At 35.0% G+C, this 22272-nt stretch overlaps 1 protein-coding gene across 7 annotated transcripts in view; it reads left to right on the top strand.

Annotated features, from left to right (window-relative positions):
- KIAA2026 (KIAA2026 ortholog) overlaps nucleotides 1-22272 on the top strand; it is a 142947-nt gene that overhangs the window by 7933 nt on the left and 112742 nt on the right. Inside the window, exons 1-2 of one of the 7 annotated variants that reach the window (XM_047701243.1) lie at nucleotides 3616-3626; nucleotides 19977-20177. The exons of 4 other annotated variants lie outside the window; for them this stretch is intronic. In XM_047701243.1, the coding sequence (XP_047557199.1) occupies nucleotides 20125-20177 (53 nt within the window). In that variant the 5' untranslated portion in view covers nucleotides 3616-3626; nucleotides 19977-20124. Of the gene's footprint in view, nucleotides 1-3615; nucleotides 3627-11887; nucleotides 12244-19976; nucleotides 20178-22272 lie in introns of those variants that run through there. 2 more of the 7 variants (XM_047701242.1, XM_047701244.1) reach the window with 2 other exon arrangements.

Below are 22272 nucleotides of genomic sequence, written 5' to 3'. Positions count from 1 at the left end.
AGTAAAAGATATATGGAATATAGTAAATTTATAGACTTTATTATTTTAGGCGATTTTGTTTCACTTGTTAATTTGAGAATGATTTAGACTTAATACAGTAAAAGTGTCCTAATGGATTCAAATGTTTTGCCTTACAGCCTGTTTCTCATTGTATTTATTTGTGCCCTTGTATTTATTTTTATTTCTAAAGAAAAAAACTAGAGCAGCAGGGGTATGTTCCAGAGTGATTGGGTCCCTTCCATAGTTGTGTTTTAACTTTCAAGTCATGTCTAGGCTATCTTAATAAAATTGGAGATGCTCATAATGAATAATAGCCATTTTCATTTCCAAAGAACTTGCATAGTAGTATGAATCTTTAAAATACACATTAAAGTACTTGAGGCTCTTCTTTTTTTAATTGGGAAAGACTAATAAACCCCAGTGGTAGTATTATCTATCACCATGCCCTTTATTTTATCATCTTCCACTTGGGACCTGTGAGTGTTCAGAATTAATTGTGCTTAAAAGTTAGGATATTAAAAAAAAAGTTAGTATATTAAGTATGTTCCCTTTGAAAAAAGACTTTGGAACACCAACAAAATGTTAGTAGTGGTTATTGCTAAGTAGCAAGATTCTGGGTATTTTTCATTTTCTTTTTACTTTTCTATAGGTCCTAGATTATTACTTTCCAGTTAAAAAAGATTTTATTTAAAGGAAATTAGTATTTTTGACTTTGGTAAGAAATTGTATTAAAAATTTGTATCACCAAAGTTGTTAAATAGTATATTTAGATAAATTGTCATAACCGAGTAGTGGAACTGTGGGTGTTAATTTTTCCTTCCACTCCTAATTTCTTTTGTTTACAACGACCATATATTACTGTTGTTATTTTTGTATACCATTCAAAATATAAAATATATAAATTTTGTAGGTGCACTTTTAAGGACTTGGAATAGTTAATGGTAAGAACTCATCCCAAAATTTTATATTTAAAGCTTGGTGTACAGCCATCTATCTGAAAATAACTTCACAAAAATAACTCTTCTGATAGCTCTTTTATATTTATATTTATATTTTAGTATGTCTGGAAATTCTCACTTTTTCATTTCTGTGTAGGCATCCTATTATAAGATAAAAACACAAGAATACAATTGAGATAAACCAGTTTATGGTAAATCTGCTTGATTATCAACCTCTTGCTACAAGTTTGTAAAGTACTTTACTAATACTGCTCTTTTTTTTTTTTTTTTAAAGATTTTATTTATTTATTTGACAGACAGAGATCACAAGTAGGCAGAGAGGCAGGCAGAGAGAGGAAGGGAAGCAGGCTCCCTGCTAAGCAGAGAGCCCGATGCGGGGCTCGATCCCAGGACCCTGGGATTGTGACCTGAGCTGAAGGCAGAGGCTTTAACCCACCGAGCCACCCAGGCGCCCCCTAATACTGCTCTTCTGTGAGTACTTTACTGATACTGATTTTATGTTTTTAAACTCCTTTTCAATTTCAATGGTAGATTTTTAACAAGTATACTAAGGAACACTAAAATTCTGCTAACTATATAGTTCCCAGTGAATTTGGACTGTTTCTCTTGTTGGTACTAAAAATAAGAACAGAGTCCACTTCATTTGCATTGAAGGATAGAAACAGATCATCTGAAAAGCTTACTACATAGAAATGTTATCCCATAGAAATAGTTATAGATTGTTTTCATGCTAGCCTATAAGCTTAATTTTTTATTTTATTATTTTTTAAAGATTTTATTTGTGTATTTATTTGAGAAAGAGAAAAAGGGAAAGCACAGGCAGGAGGAGTAGCACAGAGAGAGCGAGAGAACCAGGCTCCCGGCTGAGCAGGGAGCCTGATGTGGGGGTCAGTCTCAGGACCCTGGTATCATGACCTGAGCTGAAGGCAGTCACTTATCTGACTGAGGCATCCAGGCACCCCTCAGCTTAATTTTCAAAAATCTGAATTACTATAATTGGAGGATAAAAATATTAGAATATAATCAGTAAACAAAACTGAAGATATATTTTATATTTGTCTTGAATACTTGTGCTTGAGGAAAGTAGGTTTAAATTTGGCTCTTCTAACAGATAAATTCATTTCCCAACTTGCTCATTTGCTTCTCTGATGGTACCTTATTTGCAAGTCTTTCCTAAGCATCATATCTAAGGTAATATTCCTCTCCCTGGTTTTGTCTATCTCCCTTAACCTCCTTGTTTTTCTTCATAGCATTTATTGCAACCTAACATATATGATCTAATTACATAGATCTTTTTCAATTTTTTAAAATTTAAATACAGTTTAGTTAACATTATAGGCTATTACTAGTTTCAGGGGGTAATTACATATATCTTGTTCTCTCTTACTAGAATGTAAAATCTATGAGGGCAGGGACTTTTTTGCTTGGTTTGTTGCCATTTGACTTGCATTTTAGCAGTACATGGGTTATAAATTCTAAAGGTTGTTTTCAAAGGTTTTAGGGGCATCTCTCTCAAAGGGTGTTTCCTAGGTCCCCGACATTAGAATGGTGTTAAAAAGCAGATTCCCTAGCTCCAGAATATTTATATCTGTTATATTTATATCTGTTAACTTATAATCTCAGAGTGGAGATAAGGAAATCTACTTTTTTAGTAAGCTCCCTAAATGATTTTTATGCATGATAAAGATTGAGGACTGTTTCAGGGTATAGTCACTGTGTCGTATTTGATTTCTCTTCAGAATTTAGAGTTTTCATTGAAATATTTAGCACTGCTTTTACACTTGTCAACCCTTATTTGCATTGCAGTTTGGGTTATAGTTGAAATGAAGGGAAGGAGGAGAGAAGTGATAGGAGAGTCCTGTACTCATGTTTTCATGTGGAATACAGTTTCAGAAGTAATTGGTAATAAGTGAATGTGTCTGGGATGGGGGGAGGAGAGGATACTAGATGTATTATTCCTTTGAAAAAGAACAGACCTTGAAAGTCATGAGTTTGTCACAGAATATTACACAAAGCAATTTCTATTTTTAGATAATTTTTTTACATTGTTTAAAACTTTAATTTCTAATATCCATCAAAGCAAAACAGTAGGGGCACCTGGGTGGCTCAGTGGGTTAAAGCCTCTGCCTTCAGCTCAGGTCATGATCTCAGGGTCCTGGGATCGAGCCCCACATGGGGCTCTCTGCTCAGCAGGGAGCCTGCTTTCTCTTTTCTCTGCCTGCCTCTCTGCCTATTTGTGATCTCTCTGTCAAATAAATAAATAAAATCTTAAAAACAAAACAAAACAAAACAGTATTTGAATCCTTACATACTTATTACTCATTCCCCTATAAAATTTATTCACAGCTGATTCTGCCCCGTTCATACCTTCCATATACCTCCCTTCTGTAGTATTTTGAAGTCATTGACAACAGATTATTCTGTAAATGCTTCAGTTTGTAATGCTCAGAGATGAGAACTGCTTCATTTAAAATGCAACTACAGTACCATAAAAAGACAAAAAACTTCTGGGGCGCTTGGGTGGAGCAGTGGGGTTAAGCATCTGCCTTCAGCTCAGGTCATGATCCCAATGTCCTGGGATAGAGCCCCATGTCAGGGGGGTCCTCCCTCAGCAGGAAGCCTGCTTCTCCCTCTCCCACTCCCCTTGTTTGTGTTCCTTCTCTCTCTGTGTCTTTCTCTGTCAAATAAAAAAAAAAAATCTTTTAAAAAATTTAATAGTAAAAATCCAGTGTTCACACTAGTTGTTTCAAAAATTATAATTTCTAAATTTTTATTGTTGTTTGAACATGATCCAGATAAGTCCACACATTGTGATTGGTTCATATTTCTCTTTAATTTATAGATTTCTCTTTCTTCCTTCTCTTTCTCCTTATCCCCGACTCTTCCCCTTCATTCTTGCATTGATTTTGTTGAAGAAACTAGGTTATTTGGGGTCTTCTAGTCTTGGATTTTGCTGATAGCATTCTGTTCTTTTGTCCTATTTCCTATAAATTGGTAGTTTTGGAAGCTCCATCAAATTTAGAATAATGTGTTTTTGGAGGCGAGGGTCAAGACTACTTCCTGAGGTAATGATGAATTTATCAGTTTCTAGTTTTCTTTTAAATCAATTATGGATTATTAGATTTGGCATGATGGCATAATGTAATTTTTCTGGATTTGTTAAAGTAGTAATGAGTAATATAAGGTTTTGGGTTCTTTTTTCCTTTAGAGTTAAAATTCATCTATTAAAATTTATATGACAAGTTATCTTTTCTCAATTTCTTCCTGTAGTGGAGTTTGGAACATGGAAGTAATATCCAGGGCAAGCTACTTTATATATAATCTGAGAAAATTGATTTTAACTTAGAATCATATTAAAGTGTTAATTCTAGAAGTACTTTTACTCCATTGGGCTAATACTGTGATGTTATGTTGATATAAAATAACATCAATATTTTTAAAAGTCTGAAGTTAAAGACACTGGGTTTTATTCTCATCTGTTTGCATCATGTAAACCTGTTGTGTGATCTTACATATCAGCTTTGGATATGAATACTATTCTTTGTGTTTCTCATTTGATCTTAGGAAGCAATGAAAAGAGACCCAGTGTAAGCTAATCATAGTGTTGCTCTGCACTATATCAGATAAAGTATTATGTTAGTTGACCTCATACCCTTTTGGTTGATATTTAAATTTTGTGTTTCTCTTTCTGTAATTTAGTATGACTTCCAACCTTTCATAAAGTTTGAAGTTTTTAACTGGAATTCTACACAACCCCCTCTCTCCATACAGTATGCAAAAGTGTGTGTGTTTGTGTGTGTATTTTAGTTTTTCTAGGGAGGTGTCTATTTTAGTTTTTCTGAAGCCTGATACAGAATTAATTGCTCTTTCCTCAGTACTTTGTGATTCTTAGTTTTGTATCTGTTTATAGCATGTAAGAAAATTGTTAGGGATATATCTGGTTCTATCTTATTGTGCTTTTCAAGAGGGCAGAGAATATGTTTTATCCATCATTGCATCTTCAGGGTTTAGGGTGTACATAATAGTTGTTTGGTAATTCCTGAATTAATGAAATAGGTAAGCATATAAAAAAAGATCAAAGAAATGTTCCATTATATCAAGTCAAATTCCTCCTTGTTTTTAAAGACACAACACAGTTGTCATCTCAAGAAAACTTCTTTGCCCATCTCTTCCTTCCTCTTCTTTTCAACATGGGGTAGGTGTACTCCTCTGTTCTTACAGGATACACCTTTCGGAGTCATATGGTTTGTATTAAAGTTTTTGAATACCATGATATTGAAGTTGTCTGTTTCCATATATATTTGAGTCATTAAATTTTAAGACTGTCTTATGCATTTTTGTATATCTAGAAGTTGGCTGTTCATGTGCAGAGAAGCTCAATAGGTAATGGTTAAGTTTAATGCAGATAACCATATCTTCCCTTAAAGGATGGATACTGTATTTAAAAGCATAATAGAAAGTAGTGTGTGGTTAATATAGTAAGACAGTTAATTATATTCAGCATGTATTTTCCTTGCTTATTATTTGATAGGGCACTGTAGAGGGATTCAAAGATGAATATGGAAAGATAGGAGTTGATAAACTAAGTTGATATAAAGATCATTCAATTAACAAGAGAAGAATATTCACAAGTGCAAAGGCAAAAAAAGCTACTGTATATAGCTGGGGAATACTTTGGCTAGAGTGTAGTTATGTATAGAAAAGTAGTGACAGGTGTTAGGGGGAGAGGAACAGATTTTGGAGCCAGATCACATAGGGCCTAATATGCTACACTAATAAAGAGTTTGATATTCCAGATTCATGAGTTATTAAAAGCTTGTAAGCTAGAGAATTAGAAAAGAAAATTAATGTCAGTTTGATCTTTTTCTATATCTTAATTTTTGGCTTCTTTTAGTTTTAATTTTGCATTTGACTTTATTCCTCTTAAGTTGCAGGTTTGGCGGAGGATTATATAGAAATATAACTGGAAAAAGTTGGTTTACATTAAGCAGAAATCCAAGAGTAATGCTAGAAAGAAGAGAAAGACAGCACTTTCTTTTTGCCAAATAATTTAGATAAGATGTTATATTTAAATACCTAAATAATATTAGGTTGCACATGGGTGGTTTCTTTAATTTAAAAATTTCAGTCTTCTCCCAGTTCACAGAGGAAAAAAATTTGCATACAGTACAGAATTCTACGTATTTATTTATTTAAAAAATTCTATTTATTTATTTGACAGAGAGAGAGATCACAAGTAGGCAGAGAGGGAGAGGAGGAAGCAGGCTCCCTGCTGAGCAGAGAGCCTGATTCGAGGCTGGGTCCCAGGCCCCTGAGACCATGACCTGAGCTGAAAGCAGAGGCTAACACACTGCGATACCCAGGCACCCCAGAATTTTCTACCAATTTAAGTTACTCTATCTGGCAAGATATTTTCAACAGTTTTGTTTGCCAGTAAGCAAAGAAAAAAAAAAGCATGGCAAATATAATTAATAGGCTGCAAACACATATTGACATAACTGGCTATGGTTAATTCGACAGTTTAGTTTTTATACCAAATCTGTATGTATAATGTAATTATAAGAACATAATCTCAAACAAATAACATGTTGAATAAAAGGTTTTGAGAAACAATTAAATTATGATCCACAGAGTACTGAACAAGTGTGAGAAACCATTTATAATCCTCCAGTTTATCTGAATCCCTGATTATGGTGCAATTGCCAGTACTTTAGTAATTTCTTCTAATTACTAATTCTGGTAGGGAATTTGTTTGGTAGTGAGATTTAAGTCAAAGGTTATTAGTTATATTTAAGTCTTATTTTGAAGCAGGTATCATGGCTGGTGCCTGGGTGGCTCAGTCGGTGAAGCGTCTGCCTTCCTATTCAGATCATGATCCCAGGGTCCTGGAATGGAGCCCCACATCAGGCTCCCTGCTCAGCAAGGAGCCTTCTTCTCCCTTTCCCTCTGCCTGCTACTCCTCCTGCTTGTGTGCTCTTTCTCTCTATCTTAAAAAAAAGTATCATGGCAAGAGTGTATAGACTAGAATAACTGAGATCTATTTTAATTTTTTTTTAAAGATTTTATTTATTTATTTGACAGACAGAGATCACAAGCAGGCAGAGAGGCAGGCAGAGAGAGAGGAGGAAGCAGGCTCCCCGCTGAGCAGAGAGCCGGATGCGGGGCTCGATCCCAGGACCCTGGGATCATGACTTGAGCCGAAGGCAGAGGCTTTAACCCACTGAGCCACCCAGGCGCCCCCTATTTTAATTTTTTAATAGCAGTTTAAATTTTTTCTAATAGTTAAAATTTATTAACTTCTTTCCATATGCTATAAATACTCTGCCAAGCATGCTCTTTGAAGAAGATTTAGATAAAATAGAAAATTGTAAAAAAATTGAAATAAGAAATCTCCCATCCCATCAAACAGAGATACTCACTTGGTAGCCTTCTTATCTATATCATATATATTATTTAGTCACACATAAAATTGCAATACAAAATTTGGATTTGCCGTATCTACAGTTTTATATCCCTCTTATCACCTATTAGATTTGATTTTGCTTGTTAATCAAATGTTACATATGACTGTTACATATGAAACTGTATACTAACAGGATAACAACAGTAAGATTTTGTAATGGGGTTTTAGTTTTGGTTTGGTTTGGTTTTTGACTCCGTAGTTTTTTCTTTTAAAACATTTATTTTTTGCCATATAGATTTGCTGTCTTTTGCTTTGTTTGGCTACCAACGGAAAATGACACCACCTTCAGTAAAAATGAGCCTGACTCATTAACAAGTAGGTTGAAGCCATCAGTCATGCCATGATGAGTTTGTGAGATTTATAGTAAGAATACATCTTAAAAATATATTTTAGTGCTTCTAATCACAGAGCTTAGCTTGCTTTCTCATATCCTCGTCACTCTACCATATTTTGTAGTTATCCTTTTCAACAGTACTTGTGATTAATTTGCCAATCTAGAGCAAGTAGTAGGAATAGAACCTGTCTTGACTGCCTTTAATACACAAAAGACCAGTAGAACTTTTGAAATTACACTTTATCACAATTTTAGTTATTAGTTAACAAATACTAAGTGTCACTCTCCGTCACTCTTTTTAAAGGGCTTTATCAATATTAAAGTATCTAATCCATACAACTCTTGAGGTAACTGGTGATTTATATAACATATTTTACAAATGAGAAAAAGGGACACAAAAAAACAATTCGCCCAAACTAGTTAGTGGCAGCACCTGGATTGGAATCCAGCCTCTTTGGCTCCAGAACCCAGGTACTTAATCACTGTGCTGTGTTGCTGAAGAACAAGAGCTCTAGGGATTGAGAGAAAAGAGCCCTTATACCTGAGAGAGAGGCTGGAGAGAAAGGAATCATAAAGAATTTCAAGGAGGAAGGAACATTTAGAAACCTGTGGTGGGAGGATTGATAGTATTTGCAATAAAATTATTCAAAATAATTATATGTGTGAAATATGTGAAAATCTGAAGGAAATAGTTGAAGTATAACTAGACTGTACATGGACTTTGTTGAGCTAAACAATGATTAGTATATGTTTTAATAGCTTATTAACAAAAGTACATCTGGTGGCAAAAATTTTATTGTGTGTAGGTAATACATACACTTGCTCCTCTACTATTAAGAAATTATTACTGTTACTAGCTTCTTTTCTTCAATTTCGTGTCTAATAGCCATCTCAAATTTTAACATGTGCAAAACCGAACTTGTGGTTTGTTTTGTTTTGCTTTTCTAAGTCTACTCGTACCTTCTGAATAAATTACTCCACTGTCTATCAAGTTGCTTTGGGCAGAAAAACTCGCTTTTTTCATTGATTCTTCGTTTTCATTTACTTCTCATATTAAGCATATCAACCAGTTGTAAGCCGCCTTTTGTGAATAACTCTTTGCTATCTCTCTCCTCTGTTTCTCACCACTTTACAAGTCATTATCATCTCTTGCCTGGAATACTGTTGTTGTAGTTTTCTGACTTTTGTTTTCTTTATTCTGCTTTTTCCTCCTAGAGTACCATTTTCTACTTAGCATCCAAAGTGAACTTTTAAAAATGTACATACATTAAAAGAAGTTACTATCCTCCTAAAGTGCTTCATGGGCATTTAAGCTATAGTAAGGAGTTTGGCTTACCATTTTATGTACCAGTAAAGCCATTTCTCACCTTAGAGCCTTGATACTTGTTTGTTCTTTTATCTAGAATACTCTGTCCCCAAGATTTTTTTTGGTTTTTGGGTTTGTTTCTGTCATGGCTGGCTCCTCCTCTCAGTTCCTCAGAGAAATTGTTCTTGAGTGTCTGTCCCAGAGTTTACAGTATGTAACTTGTAGTTAGAACTGATGTTTGTATGTATGTATTTGTTTTCTTACTTTTTGTATCTTACTCATTTTGTGTATTTTCAGTGAGGATAGGAATCTTGCCTGTGTTAATCTTGTTATAATTATTGCCAACTCATAGCCCATTACCTATAAGTAATTAATATTGAATGAAGGAATAAATGAATGAGTGAACAAATGAATGTGGAGCTGTCTGGAATTTGTTTTGATCAAGGAGTAAGGTTGAAATCAACCTTTATTTTTGCTCATATTCAGCTAGTTGCAGCATTATTTTTTTCCATTGTTTTGTTATACCATCTTTATAATACATTAATTTCTTCATGTGCTTGGATTTTTTTTTGAAGTTTTTATTTAAATTCTGGTTAATTAACATACAGTGTAATATTAGTGACAAGTGTACAATATAGAGATTCAGCATTTTCATACATCACCTGGTACTCATTACAAGTGTACTCCTTAATCCCTATCACCTGTTTAATCTATCCCCCGTCCATTCCCATTTTGGTACCATCAGTTCTCCAGTGAAGAGTCTGTTTGTTGGTTTGCCTCTTTCTTTTTTTTCTCTTTGCTCACTTGTATTGTTTCTTAAATTCCACATATGAGTGAAATCATACGGTATTTGTCTTTTTTTGACTTAGTTCGCTTAGCATAATACTATATAGCTCCATATATATTTTTTGCAAATGGCAAGATTTCATTCTTTTTTTACGTCTGAGTAATATTCCCTTGTGTATATACCCCACATCTTTTTTTTTTAAGAATTTTATTTATTTATTTGCCAGAGAGAGAAAGCACAAGCAGAGGGAACAGCAGGCAGAGGAAGAAGCAGACTCGCTGCTGAGCAAGGAGCCGGATGTGGGACTCAATCCCAGGACCCTGGGATCATGACCCAAGCTGAAGTCAGATGCTTAACCAACTGAGCCACCCAGGTGTCTCACCCCATGTCTTTATCCATTTATCAGTCAATGGATACTTGGACTATTTCCATAATTTGGCTATTGTAGATGATGCTGGGTGCATGTATCCCTTCGAATTAGTATTTTTGTATTCTTTGGGTAAATGCATAATAGCATAATTGCTGGGTTGTAGGGTAGTTCTATTTTTAACTTTTTGAGGATCATCCATACTGTTTTCCAGAGTAGGTGCACCAGTTTGCATTTCAACCAGCAGTGCAAGAGGATTCCCCTTTCTCTGCATCCTTGCCAACACCCATTGTTTCTTGTGTTGTTGATTTTCCCCATTCTGATAGGTGTGAGGTGATGTTTCATTGTAGTTTATGATTTGTATTTCCCTGATGATCAGTGGCACTGAGCTTATAAAACTCAACACCCATAAAGTAAATAATCCAATTAAAAATAGGCAGATGACATGAATAAACATTTTTCCAAAGAGAGCTGTTTGCTGACTCTCAGGACTTCTATTCAACATAGTACTGGAAGTCCTAGCCACAGCAAACAGACAACAGAAAGAAATTAAAGGAATTCAGATCAGCAAGGAATAAGTCAAACTTTTACTATTTACAATTAAGATGATACTATATGTAGAAAACACAAAAGACTCACTGATAAACTACTAGAACTGATAGACCAATTCAGTGAAGTCACAGGACACAAAATCAACATACAGAAATCTGTTTTATTTCTATAGGCCAATAATGAAGCAGCAGAAAGAGAAATTAAGGAATCCGTTCCATTTACAACTGCACCAAAAACCATAAGACACCTAGGAATAAACCTAACTAAAGAGGTAAAAGATCTGTACTCTGAAAACTATAAAACAGTGGTGAGAGAAAGTGGAGATGACACAAAGAAATGGAGAGACATACCATGCTCATGGAATGGAAGAACAAATATTGTTAAAATGTCTGTACTACCCAAAACTATCTATAGGCTCAATGCAATCCCTATGAAAATAACACTGGCATTTTTCACAGAACTGGAACAAGGAACGCTAAGATTTGTATGGAATGAAAAGACCTCGAATAGCCAAAGCAACCTTGAAAAAGAAAAGGAATGCTGGAGGGAAAACTAGACTGCTTTCTTACACCATATGCAAAACTAAATCTAAATTCAAAAGACTTAAGTGTAAGACCTGAAACCATAAAAATTTTAGAAGAGAACATAGGCAGTAACTTCTTTGACATCTGCTGTAGCAACTTTTTCCTTGATATGTCTCTTTAGGCAAAGGAAACAAAAGCAAAAATACACCTTTGGGACTGTATCAAAATAAAAATCTTCTGTACGACAAAGGAAACTTCCATCAATAAAACTAAAAGGAAACTTACAGAATGGGAGAAGATATTTGGAAATGACATACCTGATAAAAGGTTTGTATTAGAAATATATAAAAAGTTTATGAAAACTCAACACCAAAAAAATAAATAATCCAGTTAAAAACTGGGGAAGACATGAGCAGACATTTCTTCAAAGAAGATATCCAGGTGGCCAACAGATACATGAAAAGATGCTCAACATTACTGATTATCAGGGAAATGTGAATCAGAACTACAATGAGATATCATCTCACAACTGTCAGAATGGCTAAAATCAACAACACAAGAAATATGTGTTGGTAAGGATGTGGAAAAAGGAATACTTGTACACTGTTGGTGGGAAAGCAAACTGGTGCAGGCACTGTGGAAAACAATATGGAGTTTCCTCAAAAAGTTAAAAATAAAATGACTGTGATCCAGTAATTGCACTGCTGGGTATTTATCCAAAGAATACCCAAAGAATACCCAAGAACAGTAATTCAAAGGGATACCTGCATCCTGATGTTTATATCAGCATTATCTACAATAGCTAAATTATGGAAGAAGCCCAAGTATCCATCAGCTGAAGAATGATTAAAGAAATAGTAGCATAGCTCTACAATGGAGTATTGTTCAACCATAAAAACGAATGAAATCTTGTCATTTGCAATCATGTGGATGAAGCTAGAGAGTACAATGGTAAGTGAAATAAGTCAGAAGAAGACGTATACTGTGTGATTTCATTCATATGTGGAGTTTAAGAAACAAAACAAGCAAAAGGAGAAAAAAAGGAGACAAACCAAGAAACAGATCTTAACTATAGAGAAGAAACTGATGGTTATCATGAGGAAGGTGGGTGGGGGAATGGATGAAATATGGGATGGGGATTACAGAGTACACTTATGATAATGAGTACTGAGTAATATATGGAATTGTTGAATCACTATTTTGTACACCTGAAACTAATATACTAATGTATGTTAACTATAGTGGAATTCAAATAAAAAACTTAAATATTATTTGAAGTTTAAAATAGGAGATCATTTGGAAAGAGTGATTTTAGTAGTGTAAGTGCAGGCAAATGCCAGATTGGGGTGTGAATGAAACATGAAATGGACCAGGAATTTAGAAGTCACTCTTTATAAGTGTAAAGTTTTTTTTTTTTTTAATAATTTATTTAAAGATTTTATTTATTTTACAGAGAGAGCATGTGCAAGCAAGGTGAGGGGCAGTGGGAGAGAGAGAATCTCAGTCTAGGGGCTTCATCTCATACCCTGAGATCATGACCTAAGCTAAAACCAAGAGTCTGATGCTTAACTGACTGAGCCACCTATGGCTATGATTTTTTTTTTTAAAGATTTTATTTATTTATTTGATAGACAGATCACAAGTAGGCAGAGAGGCAGGCAGAGAGAGAGGAGGAAGCAGGCTCCCCGCTGAGCAGAGAGCCCGACATGGGGCTCGATCCCAAGACCCTGAGATCATGACCTGAGCCGAAGGCAGAGGCTTTAACCCACTGAGCCACCCAGGCGCCCCTATGTTTTGTTTTTTTTTTTTTTTTTTTAAGACAGAGATCACAAGTAGAGAGGCAGGCAGAGAGAGAGAGAGAGAAAGGGAAGCAGGCTCCCTGCTGAGCAGAGAGCCCGATGTGGGGCTCGATCCCAGGACTCTGGGATCATGACCTGAGCCGAAGGCAGAGGCTTTAACCCACTGAGCCACCCAGGCGCCCCCCTATGGTTTGTTTTTAAGATAAACTTTTACATTACATATTTGTATGCTAAAGACAATTGGCATGTAGAGGTTGAAATTGCAGAAGATAATAAACGAAATGCAAATTTAGAAAACCAGTGGTGGGATTAGCTTTGGTAAGAGAATGAGAAGTACATTTTTTCAGTGCAGTTTAAAGTAGTATTTAGATAATTTTTTTCTATGAGAAACAGGAAATGGGAGCTCTTCCATAAAACTACCAGTTTTTTAGGCCATCTGGGTGGCTTAGTTGTTTGTGTCTGACTCAATATCAGCTGAGGTCTTGATCTCAGGGTTGTGAGTTCAAGCCCTGTGTTGTGCTCCATGCTGAGTGTGGAGCCTAATTAAAGAAAAAAAAAATACAAACACAAGTGGTGGGGAATGTCAGCTACTAATTTATGATGGAGTGAAGCGTTTGAATAATCTTTATGTTTTGAAATTGCTGTTGCGGAGTACCATTGAGGGAATTGACCTCCTTTAAAAAGTTCTCTTAGGTGGGGTTGAATTCAGTTTAGGTTACACAGGCAACAGTACAAGGTGGTGATTTTTCCTGCAGTACTAGTAGTGGAGGTATTAGGAGTAGGAGTTTTTGGCTGAGATGCAAGAAAGAAGTGGAATGCCTGAGACAGATAATTGGTCAAGAGAGAAGAGCTTTGTCATGTATGATAGGTCCCAACTACTTGTCTATGTGAATAGCTAAAAGAAACTTAAATTTTATTAGAGCAAATGAAGTAGTCAGATAAGGGATTGGAGGTCTGGATGATGCAATGAGTTAAAAATGTGGGGGTGGGAGTGCTGCTTGGGTGGAGTAGTTGGTTAAGTGTGGGACTCTTGGTTTTGGTGAGGTTGTGATTTCGTGGTTGTGAGACCTCATGCGGGCTCTGCACTTGGTGCGGAGTCTGCTTGCGGCTCCCTCTGCCCCCTCACCCAGTGCTTATTCTCTTTCTTTAAAAAAAGTAAATAAATCTTTCTTTTAAAATGTGGGGGAATAAGTAACAACTGGGAGAATAATGTAAAGAATATCAAGTGAGAAATTATATAGTCTAATAAATGCAAAAATACTTTTTATAGGTATGAAGGCTTCTTTTTTCTGAAAATTCTTTTGGGTATTTGATACTGCTGAATCTGAGCCATGGTTTCCAAACTTTTGTGATCTGTTTTCCCAAGATAAGAAAATATTTGAATATGTGCCCTCAATGTATCTATATTTATCAATCATTCTGTACTATTATGTTTTATTAAAACATTTGTTAAAATGTTACAATCTAGATACTTAAACATGAGAGGTTACACATATTTTAAAGATAAGTTTTAACATTAATGTTATAAAACATTAGTGTGGGCAAGGACATTGTGACATTTCACTAGTTTTGAAAATTTTGGTTATAGAGCTTTATGTTAAGTTTATTTTGGTACTTGGGTTTAATGACTATTATAGTTCAAAGCTCATAAAAATGGATAAATCCAGATGGAAGGGCACTATAAGTTGGGCTGACCATCATGGTGCTTATCAAACAGACCAAAAAAGTTTTCTTTTTAAGATTTACTTACTTATTTATTTGAGAGAGAGAGCACGAGTGGAGAGTGTATGAACAGGGAGGAGGATCAGCAGACTCCCCACTGAGCAGTTAGCTGGACGTGGGGCTCTATCCCAGGACCCTGAGATCATGACCTGAGGCCGATGCTTAACTGACTGAGCCACCTAGGCACCACTCAAACAGGCAAAAGTTTTTGTTGAAATTCACTGTTAGAGTTGTCTTCCCTAATTTCAATTAGTTGCTCTTGAAGACTGATATCAAGGTTTATTTTACTGGATAATTTTCATTTATCCCTCCAAATCTATCTCCGTCTTTGTGCAGTGTGCTCTGTGCCCTATGAGGCTGATTTCTAAGTATAGCATTAGCTGGTCTGCCTTGTGGTCTGGCTTGTGATTGGATTCAGTCAGTGGAAGGCACTGACAGGAGGACAGAGAGGGTTGGGATATTCTAACAACTTTCTCTTTTCCTGGGCTACAGATTGTCAGTAACTGTGCTCCATAATTCTGTGGCCCTCTGCTATAATTATAGCTTTCTTTGTTCCAGTAATTAACCCTTCTCTTTCCTCTTTTGGGCATAGAGTGATGATAGTTCACTAGCTAACCCAAGAGTGCTTCACTGTCCCTTTCTAGTTTTCCTTAGTCTCTTCATTAAACACGTCCTTTTTAGTTTATCTTCTCAGGATCCTGAGGGCTGTAGTTAGATTTAAAATTTTTTTAAGTAAATAGGTTAAAAAAATGACTGAAACTCTTTATTTAGAATATTTTTAAGCAGATTGGATAATTGTTTCCAAGTTTTGATTGTACAGATACAATTTTTATAGGTAAGCATTTATATTATTTTGATAACAAAAACAAAATCATATAATAATGGTTTTAGTGGGGGAGGGTGGTGTTAGTACATATATTAACCATAAGTAAAGCTTAATGTCAGTTGACTTCTTCACTACTTACTTTAATAATTTGAAACAGAATTAAGCCTCTGAATTCTGAAATTTGGAATGTATTAACACAGAAAAGACCTTTCACGCTTTACTCAAGGAGTCAACTATAATAATTGCTTAGCTTTTGCTTATAGTTAGCCATCTGTTATTTTCAAACTATTGTCAGACTGATTTTATAAAATAATTTTCAGAGTAGGCACAGGAAAAGCTTGAATTTTAGAAAGGGAGAGTTATTTTTGTGTATTATTTTAATTGTTTGATTGTCTGACAATTCTTATTTGGAGGTAAGACTTACTTATTTTTGTTATTGCATTTTATTTTCTGATAAATGAAGCCCAAATAGTAACAAATGCTTAATAGGAATTTTCAACTTAAATTTTAAGTATGTAAATTTAAAATGAAAAATAAACAGCTTGGTGTGTATCCTTACAAATATCACACTTGTGCATGCACATCCATGTGTTTGATGCTCTGAAGCTACATCTATTAACAAAACAAAATCCTTGTCTTCCTGGAGCTTTCATTCTGGTGAGATGGAAAGTTACCAAATAAACAGATAATTATACAATATAATTTAATGATAAGAGGAAGAAAAAGAAACGGATAAGGGAACAAAGAGTGACAGGGCACCCTTCACTAGGTATGATGGTCAGGGAAGTCCTCTCAGGTATGCTGACACTTGAACAGATTTGGATCAAGTGATAATGCCTAGCTATGCAGATATTGGGGGGAAGAGTTCCTTATATGAGGACAAGGATGATCAAGGGCAAAGTTGATATTGCTGTGAGTGAGAATAATTCAGAGACTTTTGTGGCCAGAACACAAAGACCTATGATGAGCAGAGTGCTAGAAAATGAGGTCTAGAGAGGTAGATGTGGGTCATATTACACTAGATCTTTTAGGCCTTCAAATTTTTTTTATTTTTATTTTTATTTTTTTAAAGATTTTATTTATTTATTTGACAGACAGAGTCACAAGTAGGCAGAGAGGCAGGCAGAGAGAGAGAGAGAGGAGGAAGCAGGCTCCCTGCGAAGCAGAGAGCCTGATGTGGGGCTCAATCCAGGACCCTGGGATCACGACCTGAGCCGAAGGCAGAGGCTTTAACCCACTGAGCCACCCAGGCACCCCCCAATTTTTTTTATTTTAAGTGTAACTGAAAGGCTTTGGACAAGACAGAGCAGAGGAATGACATGATCCAATTACCAGTTAAAAGAATGACCTCGGGGGCGCCTGGGTGGCTTAGTGGGTTAAGCTGCTGCCTTCGGCTCAGGTCATGATCTCGGAGTCCTGGGATTGAGTCCCGCATCGGGCTCTCTGCTCAGCAGGGAGCCTGCTTCCTCCTGTCTCTCTGCCTGCCTCTCTGCCTGCTTGTGATCTCTCTCTGTCAAATAAATAAAATCTTTAAAAAAAAAAAAAAAAGAATGACCTCAGTTGTTGCAAGGAGATAAGAATAGAGGCCAGGGAGATGAACAATGAGAGACTGTGGACTCTGAGAAACAAACCTGAGGGTTTTGGAGGGGTGGGGTGAGTCTGGTAGTGGGTATTAAGGAAGGCACGTATTTCATGGAGCACTGTGTGTGATGCATAAACAATGAATCTTGGAACACTGAAAAAATAAAGTTAAAAAAAAAAAACCAGAAGCCAGGTTGCCCCAGTCATGAAGAGGTTGCAGTAGTCTAGGTGAGAGGTTTGAACTTGTACACATACATACTACTTGGTGCCATGTGTATGTTACACATACATATACTTATATGTATTACTTTTGGGTTAGAAGTTATATTCAGAAACTTTTACATTCAGGAGTGTAATATGGACATCTTTTATAGTGAGTACATACAGACTTCCTAATTCCTTTTAATGGATGGATGTTATTCCATGTTGTGGTATACATTGTTTAATCTGTGTATAAAAGGACATTTATGTTTACAGGTTGCTCTTTTTCAATAACAATGTGTGTGTGTGTGTGTTTGTGAGAGAGAGAGAGAGATTGCTCACAGTTGTGGAGATATGTCTGTAGGGTAAATTCCCAGGACCATGATGGGTCAAAGGATTTGAGTACATTACATCTTAATGGTTATTACCAAATTGACTTCCAAAAATGTTGCAATTTTACATATCCAATAATGTTCTGTGAACATTTTTCTTTTCTAGATTCTCTCCAACACTGAGTAATCTTTACACTTTTTAATTTTTACACCATTATATGAAAGAGACTGCATAGTTTTCCTTCTTGTATTTTAATTATGAATGATAAATATCAAAGTATATACATTTTTTCTGATGAGTAATAAAGGATATTAATTTCTCTTTGGTCTTTGTTCTGAAAAAATACTGTTTAAAAATAGTTTATATAATTTCATCTTCTCTACTTGTAAGAGTGAAATTAACGGATAAAATTTAGTTTCTGGCTTGTTTACATAATAATTTAGCCATGTGACTTCCTGTTTCCTTCAACTTTTATCCCCAATGCTCTGCATATACTGTGACCTTTGAGATGTCATCATGTTTCAATGCAATATTGTTCATTAATGTTCTCTTCCATCAGTATTAATGAGGAAGTAATTAAAATTACAGAACTAGTTAGTTCACCAGTAAAATGAACCCAAGTATACCCATTCAGTATCTGTTATTGCCAATCATCTTCATATCTTTTGGCCCATATTGCTTGTGGCCGGCATTCCTTTTGGCCCAGTTAGCCATCAGACAGATCTATGCTATTGTGCATAAAATAATCACAGCCTGAAACAGTATGGCGAGATTAGCCCAAATTCTTCAGGATTACTTGAACACTTAAAGTTCATGCCCTACTTGAAGCTGAATCAGTTACATTATTCCTTACAAGGAAGAAGACATAAAATAGTGCAGTAGTTCAGTTGAACCTTGCTCCAGATGGCCTTGAGACTAAGATTGTTACAAAAAGTTCTTCTTACAGTAATAAACTATTGTGAACAAAGTCCAGGATTTGATTGTACTTGATTTTATTTCATGCCATAAAGGTTTGTTTCATTGAACCTTGTCCTGCTTTGTATTAAGAAAGCCTTTAGGAAAGCAGGAAAATTTGATTACAGGATCAACTTTTAATTTACGTAGAATTCATCCAGCATATTGAATGCTTGCTTGGGGTATTGACTTGATTTGCTGTTATAGAAATAACAGCATGTTCAAAATCTTCAGAGACTCTGACATATTTCACAGAGGTAGAAGAGGAGATATTTTCCCTGATGCTTTTTATAAAGCTTTAGCCGTTTTTATAGATAAAAGTTCAGAAGTCATGTTTTAATTTTGACTTAAAAACTTGATAAGATAAATGTTTCTTTTTCCAGTGTGAATGGTTTTAATCAATTACTTCAAATTCATTAAGGGGATTTATAGATAATTAAAATGCTGAGAAACTTTTTTTATCAGTGTTTTCAAGTATTAGAGTAGTATATTGGTGCATTAATAGAATATTACAGGTTAGGGAGACATTTATGTGACACTGAAAACGGAATTTGATTCCTAGATTCTTTTTATAGGTTAGTCAGGTTTCCAAATTGTACTTATATATCATAGTATTTAATACATTGTAAGGTTTCATTTGTTTATAATTTCTTCAAGCATTTATGTACCATGAATTTTCTCTCCCAAAAATGTTTTTGTAGTATTGTGCATTTTCTGTACCAATGACAGGTAATACGAAAAAGATAAGCTGCATTTAATTTTGCAAACAGTAAACTTTTTTGCCCATAAAGCGATAGTGTTTTAATCCTTAATTTTAATGTGAAAGATTCATGTATTTCTTTTTTCTTTAATTTATTTGAGAGAAAAAAAGAGGGAGCATGAGCAGGGGGGAGGGACAAAGGTAGAGGTAGAGGGAAGAGCAGACTCCCTGCTGAGCAGGGAGCCTGACCTTGGACTTGATCCTGGGACCCCAATATCATGACTTGAGCTGAAGTCAGATGCCCAACCAACTGAGCCACCCAGGAACCCAAGATTTACATATTTCTTAAATGTAGTGAAGGGTCTGTCATTCAGACTAATTTATAGTGGGTAAGGAAAATTAAATACTAATGAAGGGCAGATTAAAATTTGGAGCATAGCTAAGTAAGGTTTAACTATATACTTTCTATATAGTTAGCAAAAGAGATTATTCTTAAGATGGTGGTTTAAGAGCGCTTATTGCTTACCCAGAAGATTTGACCTTATGAATTGACTTATTCTTCTCCAAGGCACTTGAGAGAAAAGACAACGATAGCAGTTACATCTAGAGGCTATTATGGATTGGAGGATGAGAAGGGAACTGCATGTACCTCAACAAGGCGTCGGTCAACACCACGAAGTTTGGCAGCTTGACAAGTGGAGTTTTTTGAATCTATAATGGTTCAAGTTTTGAGACAGGAAGAACAGCTGAGAGCAAAAGAAGAAAAAAGGTAAATGTTACAAAAAAAAAAAAAAGTCATTTTCAAATTTCTAGGAAGTACTTTTCAAAGAGTAGCTGTGTAACTTTTGTGTGCCCGTATCAAATTTTGGGCCCATTTTAGTAGTATTGCAAAATGCATTGTCACTCAAGTATGAAATCATAATGAATACCACAGTGAAATTTGTTTAAAAATAGTTTTAAATTTCAAACCAAATTACTTTGAAGCTAAACACAAATTTTTATGAAAGATTTCAGAATGTTTCTAGATTTCTTGAAGTATATCAAATGAATTATAAATGAAAATAGAAGTATTATCAAATTTTAAATTAGAAGAGTTTTATATAGATTTGTATAGCATTAGAGTAGATTCACAGACCTTTAAAATTAGGAGAAACTCCAAAGATTATGTAGTTCAAAATGACACATAGGTTCATCTCTGCTAGTTTATCCATTGGTATTAATTTTCTGGATAACTCAGCCTAGCTTGGGCTCATCAGGAAAGAATGTTAGGCTTAGTGTTGCCTTTTAGGGTCTAGGAGCATAGATTAATGACATTTGTATAACATTTTATTTATAACAAAAGAGACTAGGGCCCAAAGAGGTGATTACTTAAAAAAGACTGGTGATTTTCATAATAAATCAAATCTCAAACTCAAACTATATTAGGAGTGATTGCTGTTAGTAATAGGGAACTGCTAATGCTACTCAAAGGTATTTATAATGTCATTGCTACTTTCATAGTAATAAATTTAGCTTGCTTTCATATTGTATCATTAAAAATCAACCTTAAGACTTTCTTCTGCCATAGTTTTTATTCTAGTGATTAATTCATAACCCACTGTGAAATACTTTTTTTTTCCTTCTATAAAACCTCATAGACCTTCTCCTGCTAAAGGAAAGTGGATTTTATGAAAAGGATAAAAGATTAATCTGAAGTAGCATATAATAGCTTGGAATGGAGAGGAAATGAAGAAAAGGAAGGCTTATAGGAAGAAGGCTGTAGTAGTCTAGCTCTTTGCTACTGATGACCAGAAATAGGGAGAGAGAGGTCAGATTGTTCTGGGAACAAGTAACAAGACTAAGTACCTTCCTTGATACTAAGGGATAACAAAGGAAGAGGCAAAGATAAGTTAGAACATAGTTGTAATAATAGTTATAGCAGCAATAAGAATATAAAAAGAACGGTAACATTTATTGAACATGATTATTTGCCAGGTTTGGCTCTAAGTACCTTATAGTTATTTAACATTTATCCTGAAGCACAGAGAGATTAATTAACTTGCCCAAGATCAGGCAATTTTTCAGTGGTAGTCAGATTTGAAGCCAGGCATATTTGGCTCTAGAACTTGTGCTCCTAAACTAATATGCTCTCCTTTTGACTTGTAATATGATAAAACTAATAAAACAGAAGAACCTGAATCCATCATATGAGGAGGAAAGATCAGTGAATTCTTTTAGTAAGTTGTTTGAAGTGATGGAGAAACATTTAAGCTCCAAGTAGGAATGGATAGCAGGAAACTAGAAATCTAAACTGAATCTTATTCTTTTCTTCAGTTTTACATGTTTGTGTGTCCTTGTGTTTAATGTCAAATAAACATAGGTGAATAGATATGGGCAAAAAATCCACCATTAAGTTGTTTAGTGACCATATGATAATTTCATGGAGTACTATGAATTAAACTTTCTCTTTGGGTTTAGTGTTAACTTCTAATTTTTAAATTATAAGTATTTTAAACATGAAACAAAGGATAAAATTATAATAGAAGTCCACGTACCCACTACTCAGCAATTTTAAAGAATTAATATAGTGAAAACGGGATTCCCTAGATTTCTCCTTTGTCCCCAGAAGAAACCACTATCCTCCACTTTGTCATTCCTGCACATTTTATTATTGAATTTTAAGAATTCTTTTATATATTATGGATCCAGGTACTTTATCAAATATCTATACATTGCAGATATTTTTCTGCTGGTCTTTTGCTTGACTTTTCATTCTCAGTGTTTTTAAGAAATAGAACATTTTAACTTCAGGTTTATTCTTTTGTTTTAATGTTTGTGCTTTTATGACCTAAGAAATCTTAGCTTACCCAAGATTATGAATTTTC

The sequence above is a fragment of the Lutra lutra genome, chromosome 13 (assembly GCF_902655055.1).
Source record: "Lutra lutra chromosome 13, mLutLut1.2, whole genome shotgun sequence".
NCBI classification, from domain to species: domain Eukaryota; kingdom Metazoa; phylum Chordata; class Mammalia; order Carnivora; family Mustelidae; genus Lutra; species Lutra lutra.
The sequence above is the reverse complement of the archived record's forward strand: the minus strand, read 5'-3'. Positions and strand labels throughout refer to the sequence as shown.